The sequence below is a fragment of the Vulpes lagopus genome, chromosome 4 (assembly GCF_018345385.1).
Source record: "Vulpes lagopus strain Blue_001 chromosome 4, ASM1834538v1, whole genome shotgun sequence".
Lineage (NCBI taxonomy): Eukaryota > Metazoa > Chordata > Mammalia > Carnivora > Canidae > Vulpes > Vulpes lagopus.
Window position 1 is genome coordinate 36,250,916 of NC_054827.1, and position 22,312 is coordinate 36,273,227.

At 43.7% G+C, this 22,312-nt stretch overlaps 1 protein-coding gene across 11 annotated transcripts in view; it reads right to left on the reverse strand.

The window, feature by feature from the left end:
• The window catches only part of SLC20A2 (solute carrier family 20 member 2), a 102,208-nt gene that overhangs the window by 17,732 nt on the left and 62,164 nt on the right, over positions 1-22,312 (reverse strand). For 9 of the 11 annotated variants that reach the window (XM_041752439.1, XM_041752436.1, XM_041752435.1 and 6 more), the window contains 6 exons: positions 20,496-20,636; positions 19,117-19,202; positions 15,196-15,292; positions 7,525-7,641; positions 2,882-3,085; positions 1,218-1,809 (listed from right to left, as the gene is read on the reverse strand). In XM_041752439.1, coding sequence (XP_041608373.1) covers positions 1,218-1,809; positions 2,882-3,085; positions 7,525-7,641; positions 15,196-15,292; positions 19,117-19,202; positions 20,496-20,636 — 1,237 coding nt within the window. The remainder of the gene's footprint in view (positions 1-1,217; positions 1,810-2,881; positions 3,086-7,524; positions 7,642-15,195; positions 15,293-19,116; positions 19,203-20,495; positions 20,637-22,312) is intronic. The other 2 variants (XM_041752442.1, XM_041752444.1) reach the window with 1 other exon arrangement.

The following is a 22,312-nucleotide window of genomic DNA, read 5'->3' on the forward strand; positions in this document are numbered from 1 at the left end:
CACAGAGAGGCAGAGACATAGGCAGAAGGAGAAGCAGGCTCCCTGCAGGGAGCCCAATGTGGGACTTGATCCCAGGACTCCAGGATCACGCCCAGACCCAAAGGCAGATGCTCAACCACTGAGCCACCCAAGTGTTCCAATCTGATACTCTAGTTTGAAAATGATATGCTTAGGTATAGTTTCTTGGGGGCATTGATCCTTCTTGCTACTCTGAGCTTCCTGGACCTATGGGTTGGTGTCTACATTGCTTTAGGGAGAGGGAGAGGAAGAGGGAGGGGAGAGAGAAAGAGAGAGCAAGCACAAGCAGGGGGAGCAGCAGGCAGTGGGAGAGGGAGAAGCAGGCTCCCCACTGAGCAAGGAGCCTGATGAGGGACTCGATCCCAGGACCCTGGGGATCAAGATCCAAGACAAAGGCAGATGCTTCACTGATGGGGCCCCCCAGGTGACCCCCAATGAAGAATTTTAGATCAGGAGGAGGAAGTACAGTGCGGCTAGGTGTGTGTGGGGGCAGTCGAAAAACAAAGGACAGAATACAATGCGTCAAATACAGTAACATGGCAACGCCTATATAACAGTGAGTGGCACCTAAGATGTCGGTGTCTCTTGTCTGGTAGGACAACTTCTTTTAAGAAGAACAGAAATTGAACTGCACGTGGCTAGGCAGTGCATGGAAACCCACAGCTATTAAATGGAGACTCTTGTATCTGGGCAATAAGAAATACAACAACAGCACATTTTCCTGATTTGGACAGAAACATGAGGCCTGATGATAATCATAGTAACAGTAATAGTAATGAAGAAAATACGTGGATCCTGACCATGGGAGGAGCACTGTGGTAAGCACATTAAATAAAACATCTCACTTAATCCCCATAGAAACTCCCTGAGGCCAGTAGTAGTTTTACTCCCGTTTTACAGATTGGGATACCGAGGCTTTCGGAAAACAAGTGACCTGACTAGGGCTTCTCGGCCTGTACGAAGAGAACAGAGACTACATATTTCAGTCCCCTATGACCCGCTGCCTTTACTGTCCATGCTGTCTCCCTCCTGCCTCCGCCTGTGCACCTACTGTCCTCGGCCCACGCTCCCACAGATGCCCAAGCTGACCCGGCCCGGCACCCCCACCTACTCCCTACCTGCGCACTTCCGGGGCGGGGTCGGCACCCCGACACCCAGGACGGCACCTGGCACCGCTGCGGAGCCACAGGTGGACCTACCTTACATCATTGCCACCGTGCGCGAAGGACCCAAAGCAGGCGGTGAGGACCTGCAGGAAGTGGAACAGGAGGTGGACCTCGGCTGTGTCCTTCTCCTCCTTCTCGTCCTCCGCAGGGTCCTCTCGGGGCTGGTCGGGATCCGCCAGCTCGGACGCCAGCTTCATTTCCACGCCTCCCTCCTCCGCCTCGATCTCGGCCTCCGCTACGGCGTTGCAGTAGCTCGAGTAGCTGTCGTAGCGAAGCCTCTTCTTCGAGTAGGACACGGCGTCACCCACCAGCTTCTCGCTGTCCTCTGCAGCCGAGGACGACTCGGCGGCCTTGAAGGTGGCGTGCACGGGCAGCCCACAGATGGCGGCGGTGTAGCAGGTGTAGCTGTTGTTGCGGCGCAGCAGCCGGACGCTGCTCTCCTGGGTGGGCCTCTCCTCGGGGCCCCTGTCCGCGTGCATCCTGTGCAGCAAGTCCTTGTAGAGCCCCGAGTCCTTGTGGACCGTGTGGTACACGTGCCCGTCGCCCCTCGCGTGCCCGTCGAAGCCGAAGGTGCCGTTGGAGATGGGCGAGCGTGCGGAGCCGTGGGTCATGGACAGCGCCCGGCCTGGAAGGTTAACGAGAGGCTGCCTGTCTCGCCTTCCAAATATACCCCGCTTCCGGGAGGAGTCACTCCTCCCCCCTTGTGGTGTTGGTTATCTCTGGAGATGTGGGTTATGGGGCACTCTCAATTTTTTCACATGCTTTCTTTTCCAAATTAACTATAAAGGACATGTAATATGGTTGAAATAAAGGAAACTTGGAAACGTAGGAATAATATGGCTTTTGAAAATGATGTGATTTTTCTCCTAAAAAGTGTCTTCCAAAAATGACCACAGCCCTTTTTTCCTGGTTCTAGTGCCCAACAAAGGGAGAATCCTTAGAAGGAACTTATTTTGGGCAAACTTCATAAATGAGGGGCAAAATCCAGTTCACTGTGAGACAGATACTCTAGGTGCTCCTTAAAGGCTAATTAAGTTCAGTGGGGCAAAATTCATCTGCTTTCTTTGGGCCAAGTGTGAGACCACACCTACGGGAAGCGGAAGTAGGTGCCAGGTCCCCATCTTGCAGGGAAGTGGGCAGGCCCGGACAGGCCTGGCAGAGGCTGGCACTCGCCAATCGGTATCCACAAATGTTAGAAGATGAAAGACCCCCTTCTCCCCCCCACCTGCAGGACAATAGTAGAGGTTTCCTGAGGTGTCTGTGATTCTATAGCAGGACGACCTCCTTGGTTCAATTTCAGTTTCTCCTTGTGTCTTCCAGGAGGGAGGCAAGCTTATTAGCAAGCTGGAAGGGCCAACCTCCAGCAGCTGGGTGCCTGCAACCCAGGAGATGCGTGGGGCAGTGCGCAGGGTGGTGTACAGGCCCCTGTTGCCACTGATGAGACTACACAGAGGTCTTGGAAGAAAAGCACAGGACCAGAGTGAGCCTGCTCTGTTGACTGCATGGTCTCCTGACACTTCTTTACGCCCTGGGTTCTCCCAAAACAAAACTGGGGAACGCTTTGGTGCATTAAAACCTAGCTATCTGGAGGCAGGACCAGCTGGTGCCCACCCCCCTACCCCCCCCACCCCCGCCAGCAGCCCCTAGGACCTGCTCCCCGCCACCATGCAAACCCAGATCCTCTGCCAACATCTTACCGTAGGAGGCCCGGGGGTGGTTTCCCACTGTTGTGCCTTCCGAGGTCCCAGCTGGCTCCTCAGCCAGCCCCGTGAGAGGGACGGTGCTGTCGTCATTGGCCTTGGCACCTGGTAGCTCTTTAAATACTGGGGACTCCACTTCCTGAATTTTGCTGAGGCTTTCATCAGACACTCGTGATAAAGCAGCTTCTTTTTGTAATTTGCCTAAAGAAAATATAGTCATAACTGCAAGTTTTAAAATATAAAAATGAATATTTATCTTTAGTACTTACTTTGGAAATGAAAAAAATAGTTATAGCTAGATAGAAAAAATAAAGTGTAGAGTTTAATTATCTGGGAAATGCAAGCCAGAAAATTCAGCTACTGAGGACAAGAGTGGGGCTCAGGCCTCAGCTATCTCCTCCAAAACCAACAGAGAGAGCTAGATCCAGTCCCCATGGTCCCTTCCAGGGCTAACATTCTGTAATGCTAACATTCTGGCTGTTGCTAACATTCTGGCTGTTCCTACAACCATCTGGACTGGTCTTCTATTTTCTTAAACTAAAATCAAAATCACTGAAATATTTATCCTTTTTTATCTTCAGAGATATTAGTTATAATCTTTGGTTTTCTTCCATTCAATAAATCATTGACCTTTGACTTCTTCAGGTCACCAAATATTAGGAAACAAGTAAATCATTTTCCAAAAAGGAACAGAGAGATTCTACTCACTTTTGAAAATCCTTTACTTTCAAAGAGAAGAGATTTTTTTTTTAAAGCTGCTTTAAAGATCTACAGTATTCTTTTAAATCAGATCTGAGATATGGTACGGCTAATTTACTGATCTCGCTGCTTGTAAATTCTCCTGGGCAAATTTCTAAGCTCTCATGTATAGAACTAAAATGCACTATCTTCTCAGTTCTTCTGCTGGATACACTCACAGAATCTCTATCACACCTCTCTCTCTCACTCTCTCTCTCTCTCTCAGAAATACAGACCTTCTAACACTACATTTCTGTTATGCACTACAGGAAAAAAAGGTACACACAGATCTCTGACCACAAGGTGCTTATAATCAAAATGAGAGAAGATAATATTTATAAAGATACAATAATAAATAAGCAAAAAATGTTAACACAAGAGACAGGTTTCATTATTCTCTGCTTTTTATTAATGGGCACACTGAGGTACAGAGAGATGAAGTCATTTGCCCAGAGTCACCAAAGGGGTAAAATGCAGGCAGGTTAGCTTTATGGTCTGTGTCCTTAATCACTAATGTGTACTTAAAATAACCAAACAAGAAATATATACTGAAATATCAAAATATGGCATTGATTGAAAAAAACTAAAAACTAAAAAACTCTTGGGAAGCCAGAATGGGGAGCAATATTAGTTTCCTGCTGTCACAGTATAGCCTGAAGCTGGAATGCAAAGATTTTTATCTTGTCTTTGATGAGAATGTTCTGCTATTAGGAAAAGCCTTTAAAAGTCAAAGCATTTAAGTATGTGGTTAAATCAGACAAGCAGTATGTTTTAAGGGGCTCGCCTTAGGCTGTTACTCTGTATGAATGGAGGAGGTGATATTTATTCTCAGCAGAGAGCAGGGGGCGGGGTTAACTTGAGGGAAGCCAGCAGCTAGTTTTCAATCCATTATTGATCTATCCAGTCTGAAGTAGTATGCATTAATGTGGATCTCTTTACTGTTAACTTTTTAAAAAAAAGATTTTATTTATTTATTCATGAGAATACACAGAAAGGAGAGAGAGAGAGAGAGAGAGAGAGACACAGACACAGGCAGAGGGAGAAGCAGGCTCCGCGCAGGGAGCCTGACGCGGGACTCGATCTGGGGTCTCCAGGATCATACCCTGGGCTGAAGGCGGCACTAACCCGCTGAGCCACCTGGGCTGCCCTACTATTAACTTTTAAATTTACACATAGTAAGTTGACTATGTGCATATGCTTGTCCGTCCTGATCCTCAGACATGTTTATACCCGTGTAACCCCTACCTGGATCAGGATACAAAGAGGTTCTATCACCTCCCAAAGCTGCCCGTGTAGTGAGATCCCCTGCCCAGCTCCTTGGGAGCCACAGACCTGGTCTCTGTACCTGTAGTGGGGTTTTGTTCAGAATGTCATATAAGTAAAACTATAACATTTATAATTTTTATAAAAATTTTAAAAAGGGAAAAAACTTTTGTGAGTGAAACATAGAGTTTTTAGATGTGATACCCAAAATACAATTTACAAAAAAAGAAGTTGATAGACTGTGCTTCATCAAGATTAAAAACTTAACAGTATTTTGCTCTGTGAGAAACACTATAAAGGGAATGAAAAGACAAGTTAAGATTGGGAGGAAGTATTTGCAAATCCCCTGACAAAGGACTTGTATTCAGAACATAAAGAGAAATCTCTGAAAAGAGTGGTTATAAAATGAGCAAAAAACCTGAACACCTACTCCATCAGTAAAGCTATACAAATGGCAAATAAGTACATGGAAAGGTACTCCATGTTGCTGGTCATCACAGAAGTGTACATTAAAATCATGAGATATGGGCAGCCCTGGTGGCGCAGTGGTTTAGCACTGTCTGCAGCCCAGGGCGTGATCCTGGAGACCCTGGACCGAGTCCCACGTCAGGCTCTCTGCATGGAGCCTGCTTCTCCCTCTACCTGTGTCTCTGCCTCTCTCTCTCTCTCTCTCTCTCTCTGCATCTCTATGAATAAATAAAATATTAAAAAAATAAATAAAATCATGAGATATCACAATACATCAATTTGAATGGCTCAAGAAATATGGACAAATATTATACATTTTATTTTTTTCCTTAAAACTCTTACTACTTTCTATTTTTTAAATCTATTTTCATTTAAATCTATGATGTGCTTTGAGTTAACTGTTTTTTACAGGTGTGAGGTTAAGTTAAAGTTCTTTTTCTCATATCCAGATGTCCAAATGTTCTAATGCCATTTGTTGAAAGACAACTTTTTCCACTGCAGTGCCTCTGACTTTGGTGAGAATCAGTGTGCCGTATTTGTGCGAGCCTGTTTCTGGACTCGTCTGTTCTAGTAACGTGGGCTTCTATCTCTTCATTGATACCACACAGTCTGGTGGCTTTATATTAAGCCTGAATTGAGTAGTATGAATCATCCCACTTGTTCTTCTTCAGAATTGTTTCTGGCTATCCTAGTTCCTTTACTTTTCCATATAGGTTTTATTTTTTAAATTAAAATTTATTATTATTTTTAAAAATTTTATTTATTTATTCATGAGAAACTCAAATAAAGAGGCAGAGACACACACAGGCAGAGGCAGAAGCAGGCTCCCTGTGGGGAGCCAGATGTGGGACTTGATCCCAGGACCCCAGGATCACATCCTGAACCAAAGGCAGATGCTCAACCACTGAGCCACCCAGGCGTCCCTCCATACAGATTTTTTTTTTAAATTTTTTTTTTAAACTTTTTTTTTTAAATTTATGATAGTCACAGAGAGAGAGAGAGAGGCAGAGACATAGGCAGAGGGAGAAGCAGGCTCCATGCACCAGGAGCCTGATGTGGGATTCGATCCTGGGTCTCCAGGATCGCGCCCTGGGCCAAAGGCAGGTGCCAAACTGCTGCGCCACTCAGGGATCCCGCCTCCATACAGATTTTAAAAGCAGCTTGTCTAAATCTACAAAATATCTTGCTGGAATTTTAATTTATATTGTGTTAAGTCTATAAAGCAATCTGGTAAGAACGGGCATCATAACTATACGGGGTCTCATGTGTTTTGCTCTGCTTTGAAATGTGGGTTTTCAAATTCAGATATGTCCACACTAAACACACTGTAAGGCACACGCTGAGGCCAAAGTAAATACTTCTTTTCTTTTGAGAGCCCTTATTAAAAACATGTGGCCTCAAGCCTCGGAATTATGTTGTTAATGACAGAAAAACAACTCTGGCAGCTTTCTGACCTGGTGCATACTCTTTTGTAATCTGGCTTCTTTTGCTCAAAATAATGTCTGTGAAATTCTTTATATTATGGGCCGTTCATTCTCTTTAGTGCTAAGCAGGCTTCTACTGTATGAATATACCACAATTTGGTTACCTTTTCGCCTATTTAGGAACATTTGGATTGTTTCTAGTTGTTATAACAGAATGGCTGCATACAACTCTTTTTATGAATGTGTGTTTTCATTTTTCTTGAAATTACTGGGTAATGTGGTAAAGATATGCTTAACTTTACAGGAATTTCTCATTTCTGGAGTGGTTGTACCATTTTCCATTTCACCATAAATGCACGAAAATTCTAGTTACTCTACTTCTTCATCAATGCTTTGAAATACTAGTCTCCATACTTTCGGCCATTTGTGTGGGTATGAAATGGTATCTTACTGTAGTGTGAATCTGCATTTCCCTGAAGACTACTGTTTTTCATCAGGCTGGTAGAACCTGACTGAATAGTTAAGTTCCAATTATCCGAGGCAACCAGGACTGTATTGCTGACCCAAGTCACAAGCTACTACGAAAAGTCTGAGCTGGAAAGCAGTCAGGAGCAAAGAGAGGAGGATGGGGCAAGTAACTCCGTGCTATGTTCCAGTTTCCCGTGTTAGTAAAGGTACCTGTGGATTATACCTGAAGCCCCCAGGAATGAGGGATTTTGTAAATCAGGAGAATAAAAAAGCCCTTACCTGCTATTTTCCTCCGCATCCATGGACACACAAAGAGCCATACAAAAAGGGCAAACAGCAGCGCGACACCAAACGAGATGAGTGCTATTGCCCATATGGGAAGGACCAGACCAAGCACTGGGGAGAAAGGACAGCGGTGGTGTCAGTGGATATGTTCTGAAAGGTCAAGCCTCATGCCAACATACTTTACATTTCCTGAATCCAAAAAAATCACCTGGATTTTGTATTTAATAAAAGTCTCAACCAAAAAAAGTGCTACAGTTTTTGGGGGTGGGAAGCTGTGTGTTCAAGACTTGCTACACCTTGTCGCTATGTGGTTAAACTGAGTAGCAAGCCAACTAGCCCCATTTCGCCAATGTGGCACCAACAGGGTATTACGTTGGAATAAACCCATTTACCCATCGTCTCAACATCAAGATGCAGGAGTGGACACACAGAGAGGACTCTGCCACCTGCTGCCTGTCACCAGCCCCTCAGCCCTCACCGCACACTGCTGCCTGCTGCCCATCTGGCCGTCTCAGGGGTCGGCAGCCCTGCTTTAAGTGGCCGTGACACTCTGGCCACACACATGCTCCTTTTTAAAGTCTGCATGGAAACAAAAGTCTTCTAAAAGGACATGTAACCTTCAAACTTCGCTCTTCTTTGAAGTGTTAACTTGTGGCATCACAACAGAGGAGACCTTTTCATTAAAATTCAGTAATGCACACTAGGTTGCAATTACATTAGCCGATAGAAGGACAGAAGCGCACACGGCTTAGGAACATCACATTTTCCTGGCACTGTACTGTCTCCAGAACTCATCACTCTGCATTTTGTACATCACGGGTTGTCATGGGTGGCAACAGGCAACGCTTAACCTGCACTCACAGGTTCGCAGCTTACACAAGCATGCTTGCACAGGAAGGAACATGTACAAGAATACTCCCATGGCATTACTGGTAACAGTGAGAATGTGCAGGATGAGTATGTGCGTCATGATGAAGATGCGAAATAATTATAGGACAGAGTCATAAAAATGAGGCAGATCTACATCTATAGATAAGGGAAGAGGCCCACGATCTAGTAAATAAGAAAGGCTGCCTTGGATGTGTACCACAATCCAATTTATGTTAAAAAAATAAAACCCCATATAAAAAATAAAACTCCTACCATACACACAAATGTATGAAAAAGCTCTGGAATGATACAATGGCTACCCTGTAGAGAGACAGGAAATTGGAAGGGCTCTCACTTCTCGCTACATATATTTTTGTACTATTGACTTGGGAAACACATAATAAGCATGTGACTTTTGTAAACTGTTAAACATGTTTTAAAAGTTTTAAAGGAATGAACTACTTAAAACCCTGCCCTTTGCTCTTGGATTAAATAAATCTTTAATGATGTAGACTTTGTTACCCTGTTAACGATTTTATACATACAAACCCACTGAAAGATATTCAACTAAGGTATTATTATTTTTTGTTTAAAGATTTTATTTATTTATTCATGAGAGACAGAGAGAGAGAGGCAGAGACACAGGCAGAGGGAGAAGCAGGCTCCATGCAGGGAGCCCAATGTGGGACTCCATCCCGGACTCCAGGATCACGCCCTGGGCTGAAGGCAGATGCTCAACTGCTAAGCCACCCAGGCGTCCCTCAACTAAGGTATTATTAAACATTTTGGTAACTCTAAGAGGTAGAATAGGTAGGTAGTACTATAAGTGAGAGCCAGGATTAGCATATGTAAATAGGAAAAACAAAAAACCAGAATCACCTAGCTTAATTATAGCTAAGGTGTCACCAGTGGGAGTGCAGACACTTAGGGCCAGACGATTCCCACTACTTGCTCTGACATCAGAAAGCTGTGGACGCAGGTGGGGCTGGGCCCCGTTAGCTGACAGCTCGGCTCCAGCTCTGTTTCTGCCCCTCAATCTGACACTCGTAAAACCACTCAGGCTCACCTTTCCTAGGCTGTGCCTATGACCAGGCTTCCTGGCTTCTACTTTACCACTTCACGTCAATGTCTTAATACATGTGATAAAAGCTCACACCAAAGCTGTTTCTTGCCAAACTGAGTAGTGACTGTTAATTAGCAACATCAAATTGACCAATTGACATCAATACCCATCACTCTCATAGCTTAAAAGTATTTAGTTTCTGAAGAGGTTTCCTTCATGCCTTCTGGTTTAGCTGATGATAAAATTGTTAACTGTGCTGCTTTTAGCTTCATGTGTTAATCTTATCTAAGAGAGGCAGGCTCTGGATACTGTGGCAAGGGAGAAACAATTTGGAGATATATATAGATATATAGATATATATAGATATCTTCATAGATTTTATATATTATATATCTATCTATAATCTATCCATCTATCTATTTTTAATGAGTGAACACATTTGCTCTCAGGCACTATTTTTTCCCATCCATGCTGAGCACAGCCTACAACAAAAGCAGAGAAGGGCTGCTTTATGTATTCCTTCCAAGTCCATCTCCATGCATTCTGTTCAAGTCCCATAGGATTCTGCAGGTGTCAGGACCAACATTCATAAGAGAAAAACTAAGGTTGGTTACAAGACTCTTTTGATCTTTGGCAGAGACAATAAGCCACAATACCACCTGCCCCTTGTAGCTCTATCATCACAACCTCCTCTGCCATCAGTTTGGCCTGGGAAGTGACCAGAAAGCTCTGAAGTCACCCTCCTAAGTCACAAGAAACTGGAAGGGAGAGTAGAGGATAAACACATCACTGAGGGTGGAAGCAGAGAAGAGAGTAAAAAATAAAGGAAAATTAAAAACAAAGGAATGCAGGAAAATGGTGAAAAGTCATTGATAATGAGAGCAAAGTGGAATAGAATGAGGACAGAATTTGGATCTGAACAAATTATTCCAGCAATTTAGTAATGTAACAGGGCAGCAAAAGAACAGCCTCTTGTTTTTCACCTGACAGTCATTATAAGCATCTATAGAATAAATACAGCTCCTATAAAAACAATGGGACATTAACTATATTACTTCCCTTATACCCCACTCCTCAGCTTTTCTTTATAGCCTTTCTTCTGCTGCTGCTTTAATTTTATAAATAATACCTGCTTACTGTGAAAATATCAGTATATATGATGCAGAAATATGAAACTTCCTCATACTCTTCCTTATTGAACCTACTTTCTAGAGAAAATTATTTCGAGTTTCTTTCCAAGTATTTTCTAAATATAAACATACAGTGTAGAATGTTTGTGAGAATCTTTTTCTTCCTTTAAAAAAAAATGAACAGGGGCACCTGGGTGGCTCAGTGGCGTGATCCTGGGGTTCTGGGATCAAGTCCCACATTGGGCTCCGTGCAGGAAGCCTGCTTCTCCCTCTGCCTATATCTCTGACTCTCTCTCTGTGGCTCACGAAAATAAATAAAATAAAATCTTTTTTTTTTATAAAAAAAGAACATATATAGAATCATACTGTATATACTGTCCTGTGATTTCATTTTCCCCATACATCATATTGTGAACATCTTTTCACAGACACACACACACCCCTTTAGCTCATCTGCAGGTGCTGGTGCTGCTGGGCTTGGGACCACACTTTGACTCAGAAGTCTGACCAACCACCAGAGGCGTGCTCAGACTATGAGCCCTGGCAGCTCAAAGCAGCAGGCAATGAATTTCAGCACTCATTCTTTCAAAACTGAACAAAACCAAGTCCCGCACAACTGAGGACTTTTTCATTACAAATAAACCTCAGGCTTGTATCCAACCCAAGTGAGCACTTTATTTCCTAAAGTTATTTTTTGCCTCTTGCAAATTATTTTTTTTAAGTACAAGTAAAACACACAGAGACAATTTTTTAAAGTACTCAGTCTTTGAAGTGGAAGAATGACTTTTATTTGAGAAAAGTCAAGTCAAATGCAAAGTAAAACAAATCAGATGCAGCCTAAGACATAAACAACTTCAAAATAATTTAGAAAGGAGGAGCAGATGAAATCAAAACACAGCACTGGAGCTCAACAGCCAACCAGTCCCACTGAAGACCGTGTGTAGAAAACGCTATTTATCAAAAGCTCTTACAGCTGAAAACAGGGTAAGATTAATGCTGCCATTCATTTCTGCTAGAGAATTTCACTCCTTCCTTCTACCTCTGAGGCACCTATTTACTGAACGGACATGTTCAAAGGAGGAAAGGGATGCAGGAGGAGTAAGTTCCAGACCAGCAGGAAGGCAGACGTACTTTGAGAGGAAGTTAACGGAGTCAAGGCTGAAGGGACCCTCTTCAGCTCAGTCTCACCAAACATGACAGCAGCGCCCTCAGGCCAAGAGCCCCCACGGGAGGGAGTAGGCAATGCAATCCTGGTTTGAAGGGCAAAAGTTAACTTTTGTTTAAATAAACAGAAGACCTGGACGCACCTACTGGATATTCTAGAAGTGTGCCCCAGGAACCAAAATATTAGTAAAGTCCTTTTCTGACCTAGTGGGGAAACAAAACAACCTTCTCTTTCCTTCTCCTGTAGGCAAGCCCCTGCCCCCTCCGGAAAACTTCAAGAAGCTTTCCAAACCAACATGTGTGGAAAAAATAAAAAGATAGGATGACTCAGGACATGCTGGCAACGTAAGGCGGAAAAGATGAGACTACTTATGATGGATGGATGGTAATAAAAGAGCCCCTAAGACGCACTGGGAGTTACTGCGGGCCAGGCACTGTGTTCAGCACTATCTCACATAATGTGGTGGCCCCTCCACAGAAGTCCTCCTCCTGTCCTTACTTTATCATGATGCACAGAGGCTCAGAGAGGTGAGACATGACATTCCTGACAGCACAGCTCCCCAACCAAAGTCCTTAACATTAACTCCAGCACTGGGAATGCTGTCTGATGGGGTCACTGGATGCCGGGCATTGAGGGGGGCACTGGACAGGATGAACACTGGGTGTTATACTGTATGTTGGCAAATCAAACTACAATACAAAAATATACAAAAAAAAATGCTGTCTGTGTGTTCAAATGAGGGATATCTTCAAGATTCTTGTACAGATTTTTAAATATCCCTAATTAAAGAGGTAGCTACCCTCTTTACACTACCTACATATTAAATGTATACAAAAAACATTGAACCACGTTTTTAAATGTATTAGAAGTTGTTTTTTTGTTTTTGTGGGGGTTTTTTTATTTGTTTTTTGTTTTTTGTTTTTTGTTTTTTGTTTTTTGTTTTTTTGTTTTTTGTTTTTTGTTTTTTGAGAGAGAGAGATTGAGAGAGAACGCTCATGTGTATGAGCTGGGGGAGGGAGAGAATTCTGAGCAGGCTCCACACCCAGTAAAGAGGCCACCAAGAAGCTTGATCTCATGGCACTGAGATTATGACCTGAGCCGAAATCAAGAGTCAGATGCTTAACCAACTGAGGTACTCAGGTGCCCCTATTAGAACCCATTTGTAAAGAGAGTGAAAAGAAGGGAAAGGATGTATTAAGGTTGGTGTATTTTCTTTTTTTAAGTAGGCTCCATGTGCAGCATGGACTGTCATTAATGGTGACATGAGGGGCCAGGTACTGTATACCAGGTGTGTCTCACCCGTGCTGTCATGTGTCACTATTGGCACCCTGCAGTGGGGCTGGACTAGGATTCTCCACCTTCCTAGGTAAAATGCCCTTGGAGACTCAGCATGGCCACTTTCCCAGAGGAGCTCAGGAAACCAAAAGGATTAATTCATGTGTAACTCAGCTCACTATGACTTAGCATTAATTTATATCACTTATTTCTTACAACCTCTCTATGAAGTATAGTTTATTTTCTCTAGAATATTTGCTCCTCCAGTCTGATGATTCTTCCAGCAAATTTGCAGTAAAACTGCAGCAAATGATGTGGAAACAATAAAGAAGAGATGGAAAACATGAGGCCAAGTGCAGGAAAAAGGCAAATTTTAATAAATATCCCCCAGCTGACTTCTGACATTCAGAAGGACCACTAAGAGCAAGAAGAATAGAGGGTAGAAAAAAAACAAAAAGGAGAAATAAAAATAAATCATCCTTATTTATACTGATTCCTATTTCTAGGACTTGGTACGACTGAGATACCCCCAGCCTCCTTGCCCAGTCCCTGAAATTACTAAGCCACGAGGCGGCTGCTGACACTGGCTGAGCTTTTTGTCCAATTACCTTATGCTTTGGGAGCCAGCATGTAATTACGAACAAGACTTTGGAGGAGCAGGGAGACAGGAGACACATAGCGGCCCCACAGCAGCTCTCTGCCATCCTGGAGCTCTGGGGCCTGCCCAGCACTCGGTGGATGCTTTGGGACATTCAGACATGGTAGTCGATTAACTTTGTGGGGTGGAGCTGTGCGCTCCCTGCCTCCAACTATCGTATGTATTGAGGAGACAGCCTGTGACAAACACTCCCCAGTCCACGAATGACACAACCTTCAGGGCTACTAGGCTGCTGAGCCTACCGTTGCCATCCCTCTCTGGCTCTCCTTGTCCCTGTGACCATCAGGTGACTATTGGCTTTGTGCTTTCCATGGAACTGAAGGCAGCAAGATGCTCTACACCAGGGCTCCCAACCAAAGCCTGGGAGTCCTGACCATGGGAATTTAAACCCTGAAGATCAACATTTTGAAAGCTGCAGAGATGCCAAAGCAGAAAGTTACATAATGTCACCATTCATTCAGAAGCAGGTTTTTTTATTTGCAGTACTTTGTACACAAACACAATTAGATAAGTCTAATAAAATCTGAGAGACATGGCCTTGAGGACACCTAGTTTGAGGAATTAATAAGGCCATTTCCTCATTTGGGAAGAGGGCATGTCTCAATGGTCACGTGATATGCCATTTCTCTTTTGAACAAAAAGGGAGATTTTTGTCAGGCCTGTTAACTGAATCTTAATCCATAAAGAACATTAACAAGAAGAAAAATACAAACAAACACAATGTAACGTATCTGCTGACTGCAGATATCCATACAATAATGGGTATATTCAGGATCTCACTGTAGGCCACTACAAGGAGAAACAGGAGGAATCCTCTCTACCCAAGCATGTATAGAAGTATTTAATGAGAATGCTTCACTAATACCGAAATGTTTGCAACAGGAATACCATATTTGTTTTTCTTTAGCCATCCAAAATACAAAAGAAAACAACTTTTAACCCTAAAACCCCAAGCCTCTAAAACCTTATAAGAAAGAACAAAAGCCACTAGAATGGGAAGAAGAATTCTGAAAATAAAATCACCACTGGTTTCAGTATCTTAAAAAGGTGGAGGGTAGCTTCTACTCACTGGACCTTTTGGTCTGAAAATGCCAAAGAGTTTGGCATTAGTGCTACCAGCCACGTGAGAGCCTCCCCTGCATGGCACAGATGTGTGGAGGCTGCTGGTCTGGGGGACCCCCATGTCCCTCCCCAGACTCCTCTGCAGCTCGGGGGGCACCCGGTGTTAGATCCTGTTCTGAGACTCAGCACAAGAAGTCCACTACGGCTACACAGTGAGGCAAAAAGCAGAACGAGAATTTCAAATTTCTTTTTTTCACTTGAAAGTTTATTTGTTGCCTTTGTGCTCCCCCTGCATTTACTACTCTTTGTACTACTCCATAATAAGCACAGATAAGGCTTCTGACTGTCCGCCTACTGCAGTGCTGGTACCACTAACCAATGCTGTGAGGTCTGATGGCGATATACCTTGCCTGCTGGATTGAAGCTTCCAATGGCTTCTTACCTGGCGCTCCTGTGTACATGATGGAAAACACGTTTATTGCTATTGTAGCAGCATAGAACACTGGGAGTGCCCGGAGGCCATTGGGAACAGGGTCCTCCTGTATGGTAATGAGATAAAGAGGAAGGTCAGGATTCAGAAAGTATCTGGAGCCAACACAGGCAAAATGCTATAAAACACTGTCAGAGACAGCCTTTCAAACAGCAGTGTGGACCAAAGGGCGGGCTGTGCCACTGCCGTGTGATCTGTTGCACATCAGTGTAGGCCGTGTTTCCTACACAAACACTATTTCAAAGAGCACTATTGTGGCCGGCAGACACGTTGAAATGCTAGAATCACATGAGCTGATGTCAAATTTAGAAACAGAGAAGAAATGTGAATTTAGGCCAGTCCCTGGGAACTGGAGCCCAGAGCTCAGCATCTACCTCAAAACCGGTGGTGCTTGCTACTCCTGCTAAGTTCAGGCTTGGCCCTGAAAATCCACTTGCAACCAGTATTTTGGAACTTGGCCCACAGAGAACACTTTAAGAGAGCCAAGTTACTTCAATACCACTGCATTACTATGAGATTTTACTTTGCTCTATTACATAATACATTTTAGCTCTATTAAAATGTATGAAGCAAATATATTACCATGTGCTGATTTTTAAGATCTTTTCATAAGGCATAGTATTTAACCTTCAACAATTGAATGTTAAAAGAACTGTGGGTCCTTTGTCTAATAAAATATTTAGGGGTGCCTAGGTGACTCAGTCGGTTAAGTGTCTGCCTGTGGCTCAGCTCATGATCTCAGGGTCCTGGGATAGAGCCGGCATCCAGCGTCCAGCATCCCTCTCCCTGTTCAGCAGGGAGCCTGCTTCTCCCTCTCCCACTGCCCCTCCCCCTGCTTGTTTTATCTTTCTCTCTCTCTCTTTCTCTCTCTCTCTGTCAAATGAATAGATAAAATCTTTAAAAAAGAAGACCATTTATTTACGACTTTAGGCTTCTGGCACATTCCCTAAACCTTTAATAAGAATGGTACCACATATGTTTTACACTGACTAACAGCTGAGAGAATATTTGAAATTGAGAGTTTTAAGCAGATCTACAGAAGATTCTTTAAAAAATATGGACTGGGAATTCCTCAATACAGCACCAACACAAAGATGTCACTTGAATAATTAAAAAAGGGACTAATTTCTAATAAGCATGTTAAGACACTGGTACACGTAGATGAGTCTGCCACCTACCCATGGGAGAATGAAATTTAAAGGTTGCTTGGGCTAAGGAGTAAGGATAAATAGAGACTGTCAAAGATTCCTACTGTCAAATGCAAACACGTATGGAAATCAAGTGTGTTAGCAGAACAGTACAACCCATTAAGAACCTATTCTAGAATGTCTCAAGTAGCCATCGGCACTTGTTAAGAGGCTTTAGTTGAAAGTAATGAGATGTAAGGGCCAGTGTAGAACATAATGAGGTATAAGGGCCAGTAAGAGCAGGTGAGTAAGTGATTCAACTGCAGGAAAGTCACAGCCAGACCAGTGGGGGAGACGAAGAGCAGAGAACAGAAAGAAGCCAGGATCCAGGGCAGGAGCTGCGGATGAGACACAGTGGTCTTCTAACCTGTCACATACCACATGACAAGAACCTAGGCCCCAAGACAAATGAAACACTTACAGATACTCAAATGTCTATGGCCCCTGGTTTCCAAAATGTTTTCTCAGGACAAGAGTTACTAAAGAAAGAGTCCCACCCAGCAACTTCTAAAGGTGTACAAGTGCTAAGTTTATGGGGTTTTTTCATTGAATCACCTTATGTTTTCTCAAATAACTTATTCTTTTAAAAATATATATATATATATATATTTTATTGGGCACCTGGGTGGCTCAGTGGTTGAATATCTGCCTTTGGCTCAGGGTGTGATCCCAGGGTCCCAGGATCGAGTCTCGCATCAGGCTCCCCATAGGGAGCCTGCTTCTCCCTCTGCCTATGTCTCTGCCTCTCTCTCTGTGTCTCTCATGAATAAATAAATAAAATCTTTTTAAAATATATTTTATTTGAGAGAGAATGAGTGAGAGAGAGAGCATGAGTAGGGGTAGGGGAGGGGCAGAGGCAGACGGAGAAGCAGACTCCCTACTGAGCAGGGAGCCTGACGTGGGGCTTGATTCCAGAACCCCAGGATCACAGCCTGAGACAAAGGCAGATGCTTAACCAACTAAGCCACCCAGGTGTCCCCCAAATAACTTCTTTTTTTTTTGTATTTATTTATGATAGTCACACAGAGAGAGAGAGAGAGAGAGGCAGAGACACAGGCAGAGGGAGAAGCAGGCTCCATGCACTGGGAGCCCGACGTGGGACTCGATCCCGGGGCTCCAGGATCGCGCCCTGGGCCAAAGGCAGGCGCCAAACCGCTGTGCCACCCAGGGATCCCCCCAAATAACTTCTTAAAACTCAAATGCCAATTGTCTCAAGACCTGACTTCTCTCCTCCCTCCTGGCTCCCTCTACTACCTCCTTCTTTCCCTTTCTCCCTTCCCTCCCTCCCTCCATCCACTGATCCATCCATCCATCATCTGCCTTCTTCCTTCCTTCCCTCCTACCCTCCCTCCCCCCCTCCCTCCATCCGTCATCTGCCACCTATCTAAGCATCCATTATTCCCTCTTAGATGCTCCACCAGTGTCTTCCCAAGCACAATGCTGATCACTGGAATACCAAAGTACACAGGACAGTCATGGTTCTGCTCTTACATATCTTATAGTTGGATGGCAACCAGGCCACCACGCAAGAAATAAAACGCCACACAGCACAACAGTGCACTGGTGAGAAAGCACGGACCATTGCAGAAGCATGAGAGAGGTAAAGCAACCAGAATCGTCTGGAAAAAGAAAGGCTTTCAAGGAAGTGGCCTGTGAAGGCTGAGTAGAGCAGGAGTTTGCCGGGCAAGGATGGGTTCCAGGCAAACAAAGTCAGGAAAGTGAAGTCAAGCAGGCAAGAGAGGGTGGCACCTTCCAGACGTAAATAAATATTAGTATGGAGAAATCCCAAGAGAAGGAATGTAGCTTTGTACAAATCCAAGAGAAGGAGCCCTCCAACAGACTGCGAGGCAGTGCCAAGGGTAAACAGCGGTATCTCCACAAGAGGATCCAGTTGAGGGAAGGCCTGTCCCCCAGAAGCTCAGTGTGTGCCAGGATACAGCCATCAGGGCATGCTTTAGGGCGCAGGAGATACTGAGACAAACCCTTAAGGGTCAGAAAAATACAATCAGGTTTTTTCCCTAGAATAGGGATCTTAGTAATTTCTAATTTCAATCTCATTTCATTTTTGATAAAATGTACCCCCAATAGGTATGTTTTCTTCTTTTTATCCTTTCCTCAGGAGAGAAAAAGTCAGTATTTCAAGTTTGCTTTCTCCATTCAAATATAGAAAACACTTTATATTTGGGAAAAGAAGTTTTCCAGTTGTGTTTCATGAAAGTCTACTTCAAAATCCTTACACTATCACATTGTGTTCTGTTGAACATTCAGGAAATAATTACTCTTCCTTTTTTCAGGTCTGTGTGCAATTCCTGGGAGAGCTGACTAAGGAGATCACAGGGCATGAAATACTATTTACAATGCTGCTTCCTGAGGGAGCCCCTGGGTACTCTACCTCAACTCATTGGACCTGCTTCATTATTTTTTTTATAAGAATTTACTTTTAAGTAATCTCTACACCAAACGTGGGGCTCAAACCCATAACCTCAACATAAAGCGTCACACGTTCTATGGACTGAGCTGGACAAGCACCCCTTTCTGCCTACTTTAAAATAAAGTCTAATTCGAACTGCAGGGTGCCATGCCTTAATGTAAAAATACTATCATTCCTCTGACTCCCTACTAATTTCTATTGGATATAACTAAAATCAGTTTTAAAACTTAATAAAAACCTAAGAGCCTCACTTACCTTCTTTAAGATGAAAATTCTGATCAGTACAAACAGCACGCCAGACATGAAACCAGACAACAGTGGAGATATAAACCAAGAAGCAACTGAATAATTAAAAAAAAATCTAATGAATGTTAAAATTCTACATAACTCAAGTCATAGTTATACAATATAATGATAGCCCACATACAGTACATACATTAATAAATATTCCTGGAATTATTCACCTTAACTCAGAACCTAATAAACCCTACTTCCCTGGCAGGGCTGACCTTCACACACAAACACAGACTTCCAGTGAGCACACTCCCAACACACAGTCAAGTAAGGGATCCCTGGGCCTGGTCTCAGAAGACAGACTCTTGTGAATGCCACAGCGCCCATTCTGTCTGTCGTTCTTACCCATCCATATGGAGAGCTGGTCCTTGCTCCAACAGTAAAGGTTATTTAAAAGGTGAGCCACTTTCCATTTCATTTTCCTAGGTCAGCCTGGTACTACCCTCCTATGGCCCAGTTCCCATCTCTGGTTGCATACTGGAAATATCTGGGGGAGTTTTCAAACACCAGTTATGCTCTGGTTCTAACCCCAGAATTCTGATTTAAGAGGTTTGGTTCTGGGCATTGATATTTTTAAATTGCTGCTCCAGAATTGAGAGACATTATTTTAGAAGCCTCCTGGGATCTAAAGTGATTTTCCTGGCCATCTGTGTCCCTGGCTTGGTAGGTCAGGGATGCAGGGACATGTTTCACCTAGAGCTCCTGAGGTCATTGTGATTCTTATATGGATGAGGAGCCCAGAGGATGGAGATGGGGTGAGAGAATGCTACTCAGAATGGGTGGGTCTGTACATAGGGGCTGAATGGATTTCCCTCTTGCTAAAAGCCAGAGCCAGGAGACAGATGTTCAGACCAGTCAGACTAGTCCTTGGGTGCAACCTACAACTTAGGGCTAGAGTGTCTCCTATGAGGGGGCAGACTCAGGAGACCTCTTGAATGCAATGAGGTAAGTAAGCCTGGGCATGCTCCAAGGTTTCCCCATGACCACCAACTCTGCTTCCTGGACACAGAAGGTATCTTCTTCACCAGAGCCTACCTAGTTTTTCTGACTACGGACTGATTTCAATCAATAAACTTCTTTTCTGTCTGGGAACAACAGATAGATACTACTTTTCAAAGCCAGATGACATCTGAAAAGAGTAGTGTTAAGAAACTAACACACAGAAGTTCACAATCTCCTTTGGCAGAAATCTGAGGGGAAAATGTGTTACCAACATAGATCTTGTTTTCTAAACCTTAACATCTGAAGGGAAAAATACATTATAATGGTGATTTTTTAATAAGACTTACTCTAGAGAATGTAAACTTTGCTTCTGACAGGTAAAAGAAAATGGCAATTACCAATCTTGACGAGTTCCATCCACTGCACACCTTGTGTACCGATCGCAACAAGTGAGAATCCTATAGTAGAACCAACAATGCAATGAGTTCCTGAAATTGGAAGTCTCAGGAAGGATGCAATCAGCTGCCAAACAGCTGAACCTACAGGTTGAAAGATTAGGGGGAAAAAAAAAAAGGTCAGATATAGAATACAGTATGTCAAACAGCCACAAAGGGAAGAAATTCAAGTTTCTGTTTTCCATAACAATATCTACCTAGGGTTGATTTTTTTATGGATTATTTCTTTACAGAGTGCTAAAGTCCTGACAAAAAGTCACTCACTTAACTTTAGTCAAAGGAACATTCTTCAACACTGAAAGGATAAAGATGACTTCTTGAAAGTGTTTAAAGAAAAGTCTATTGACGCCAGTTATTAACTGCCTTTGTCACATTTAAGTATGGGTGCTTGACGATGAACTTGTTCTGATGTGAAGTGTGGCCAAGGCCCAGCAAGAGATTACAGACTCTAGTGAACACAAAGAAGTAAGAAAGGCTGTGTACTGGAGATTTCCCTGTCGTTATGCCTATAGTCACAGAACGAGCAGGGCTAGACACTGGCCATGTCTTATCAGTCTATAAGAGAGACTGCAATATACAAGCAGTGAACAATTATGTTGTACTCCTGAAATTAATAGAGTGTCACATGCCAACTACACCTCGATAGAAAGAGAAAGTGTGTAATTCCACATTGCTTTTTGTATTTCTGCCTCTCCTAGGATAAATCACAATGAAACTGAACCCACAGGTGGGCATCTGCTCTCAGGCCCTGCCCAGAATGCCAGGCATTTCCTTTGTATGCTTCCTTGAGTCTTCCTTGAGTCTAATTCTTACCAGTTAAGAAGATCCTTAGCTTTGGCTTTGTGTCCTTTTACCTCAATTTCACCTCCTTTTCCAGGCTTACTGTTTTTCTAGGCTACAGTTCACTCCAGATATTTTCATAAGCAGATCAAATTTTGCAGGGCGTATTAAAAGCATCAGCTGGGCGAGATCACTTTCAGAAACAGTTGTTGACAAGCTTATATAGAACTGTAAGGGAACAAAGGGCTTGGCTGATAAGCAGGGCACGTTATTAATCCCAAATGTTAATTCTGGGAATCTCGTTGCTTGGCAGCAGCACTTTTAAGCAGATCCCTGGCATTTTCTTCAAAAACATCAGAGTTACAGAGGATCATTACTAGCTGTAGAGGCCCTAGTTTGTACAGGAATGCTGACAACTGCTCCATGAGAGCTGGGCATGCCCACCCGTGAGCCAAACGAGGCTCGGACCCTGTGTGGGTCTCTCTGGAAGTATGTGCTGGGAGGAGGGGCCAGCCTCGTGTTGCCAAACTGGTGACAGGCTCTGTGGCAGCAGCCAGGCCTCCCCCTGGACAATTCCTTAAGCCTTCACATCTAAGCCCTGAGCTCCTGAGTGACTGACTAGCTCGTTTTAAAAATAGAGCCAGAGTTTGGAGCATGTTACGTGGCACAGAACTGTAACTTGAAAAACAAACTTTATGATTTCTATTCTTACAAAATTAAAATAATCTAATGATGTTAACAGAATAGTATAAATTCACCCACATGAATTCAGACCATGAGCTTTTCCTTCCTGAAAGCTGCTATCCCTTCTCTGGCAGACTTTATAACATATGCCCTGGAGCAGCAGGGTTTGTAAGGAAAGGTCGGGAGGACAGGGCTGCCTGGCCAGTGGGCAAAAGGGGAGGGGCAGAGGAAAGGAGGGGAAGGAGGAGGCAGGTATTTGCAGGGTGCCTGGCAAAGTGAGAGTGCGGCGAGGCCTC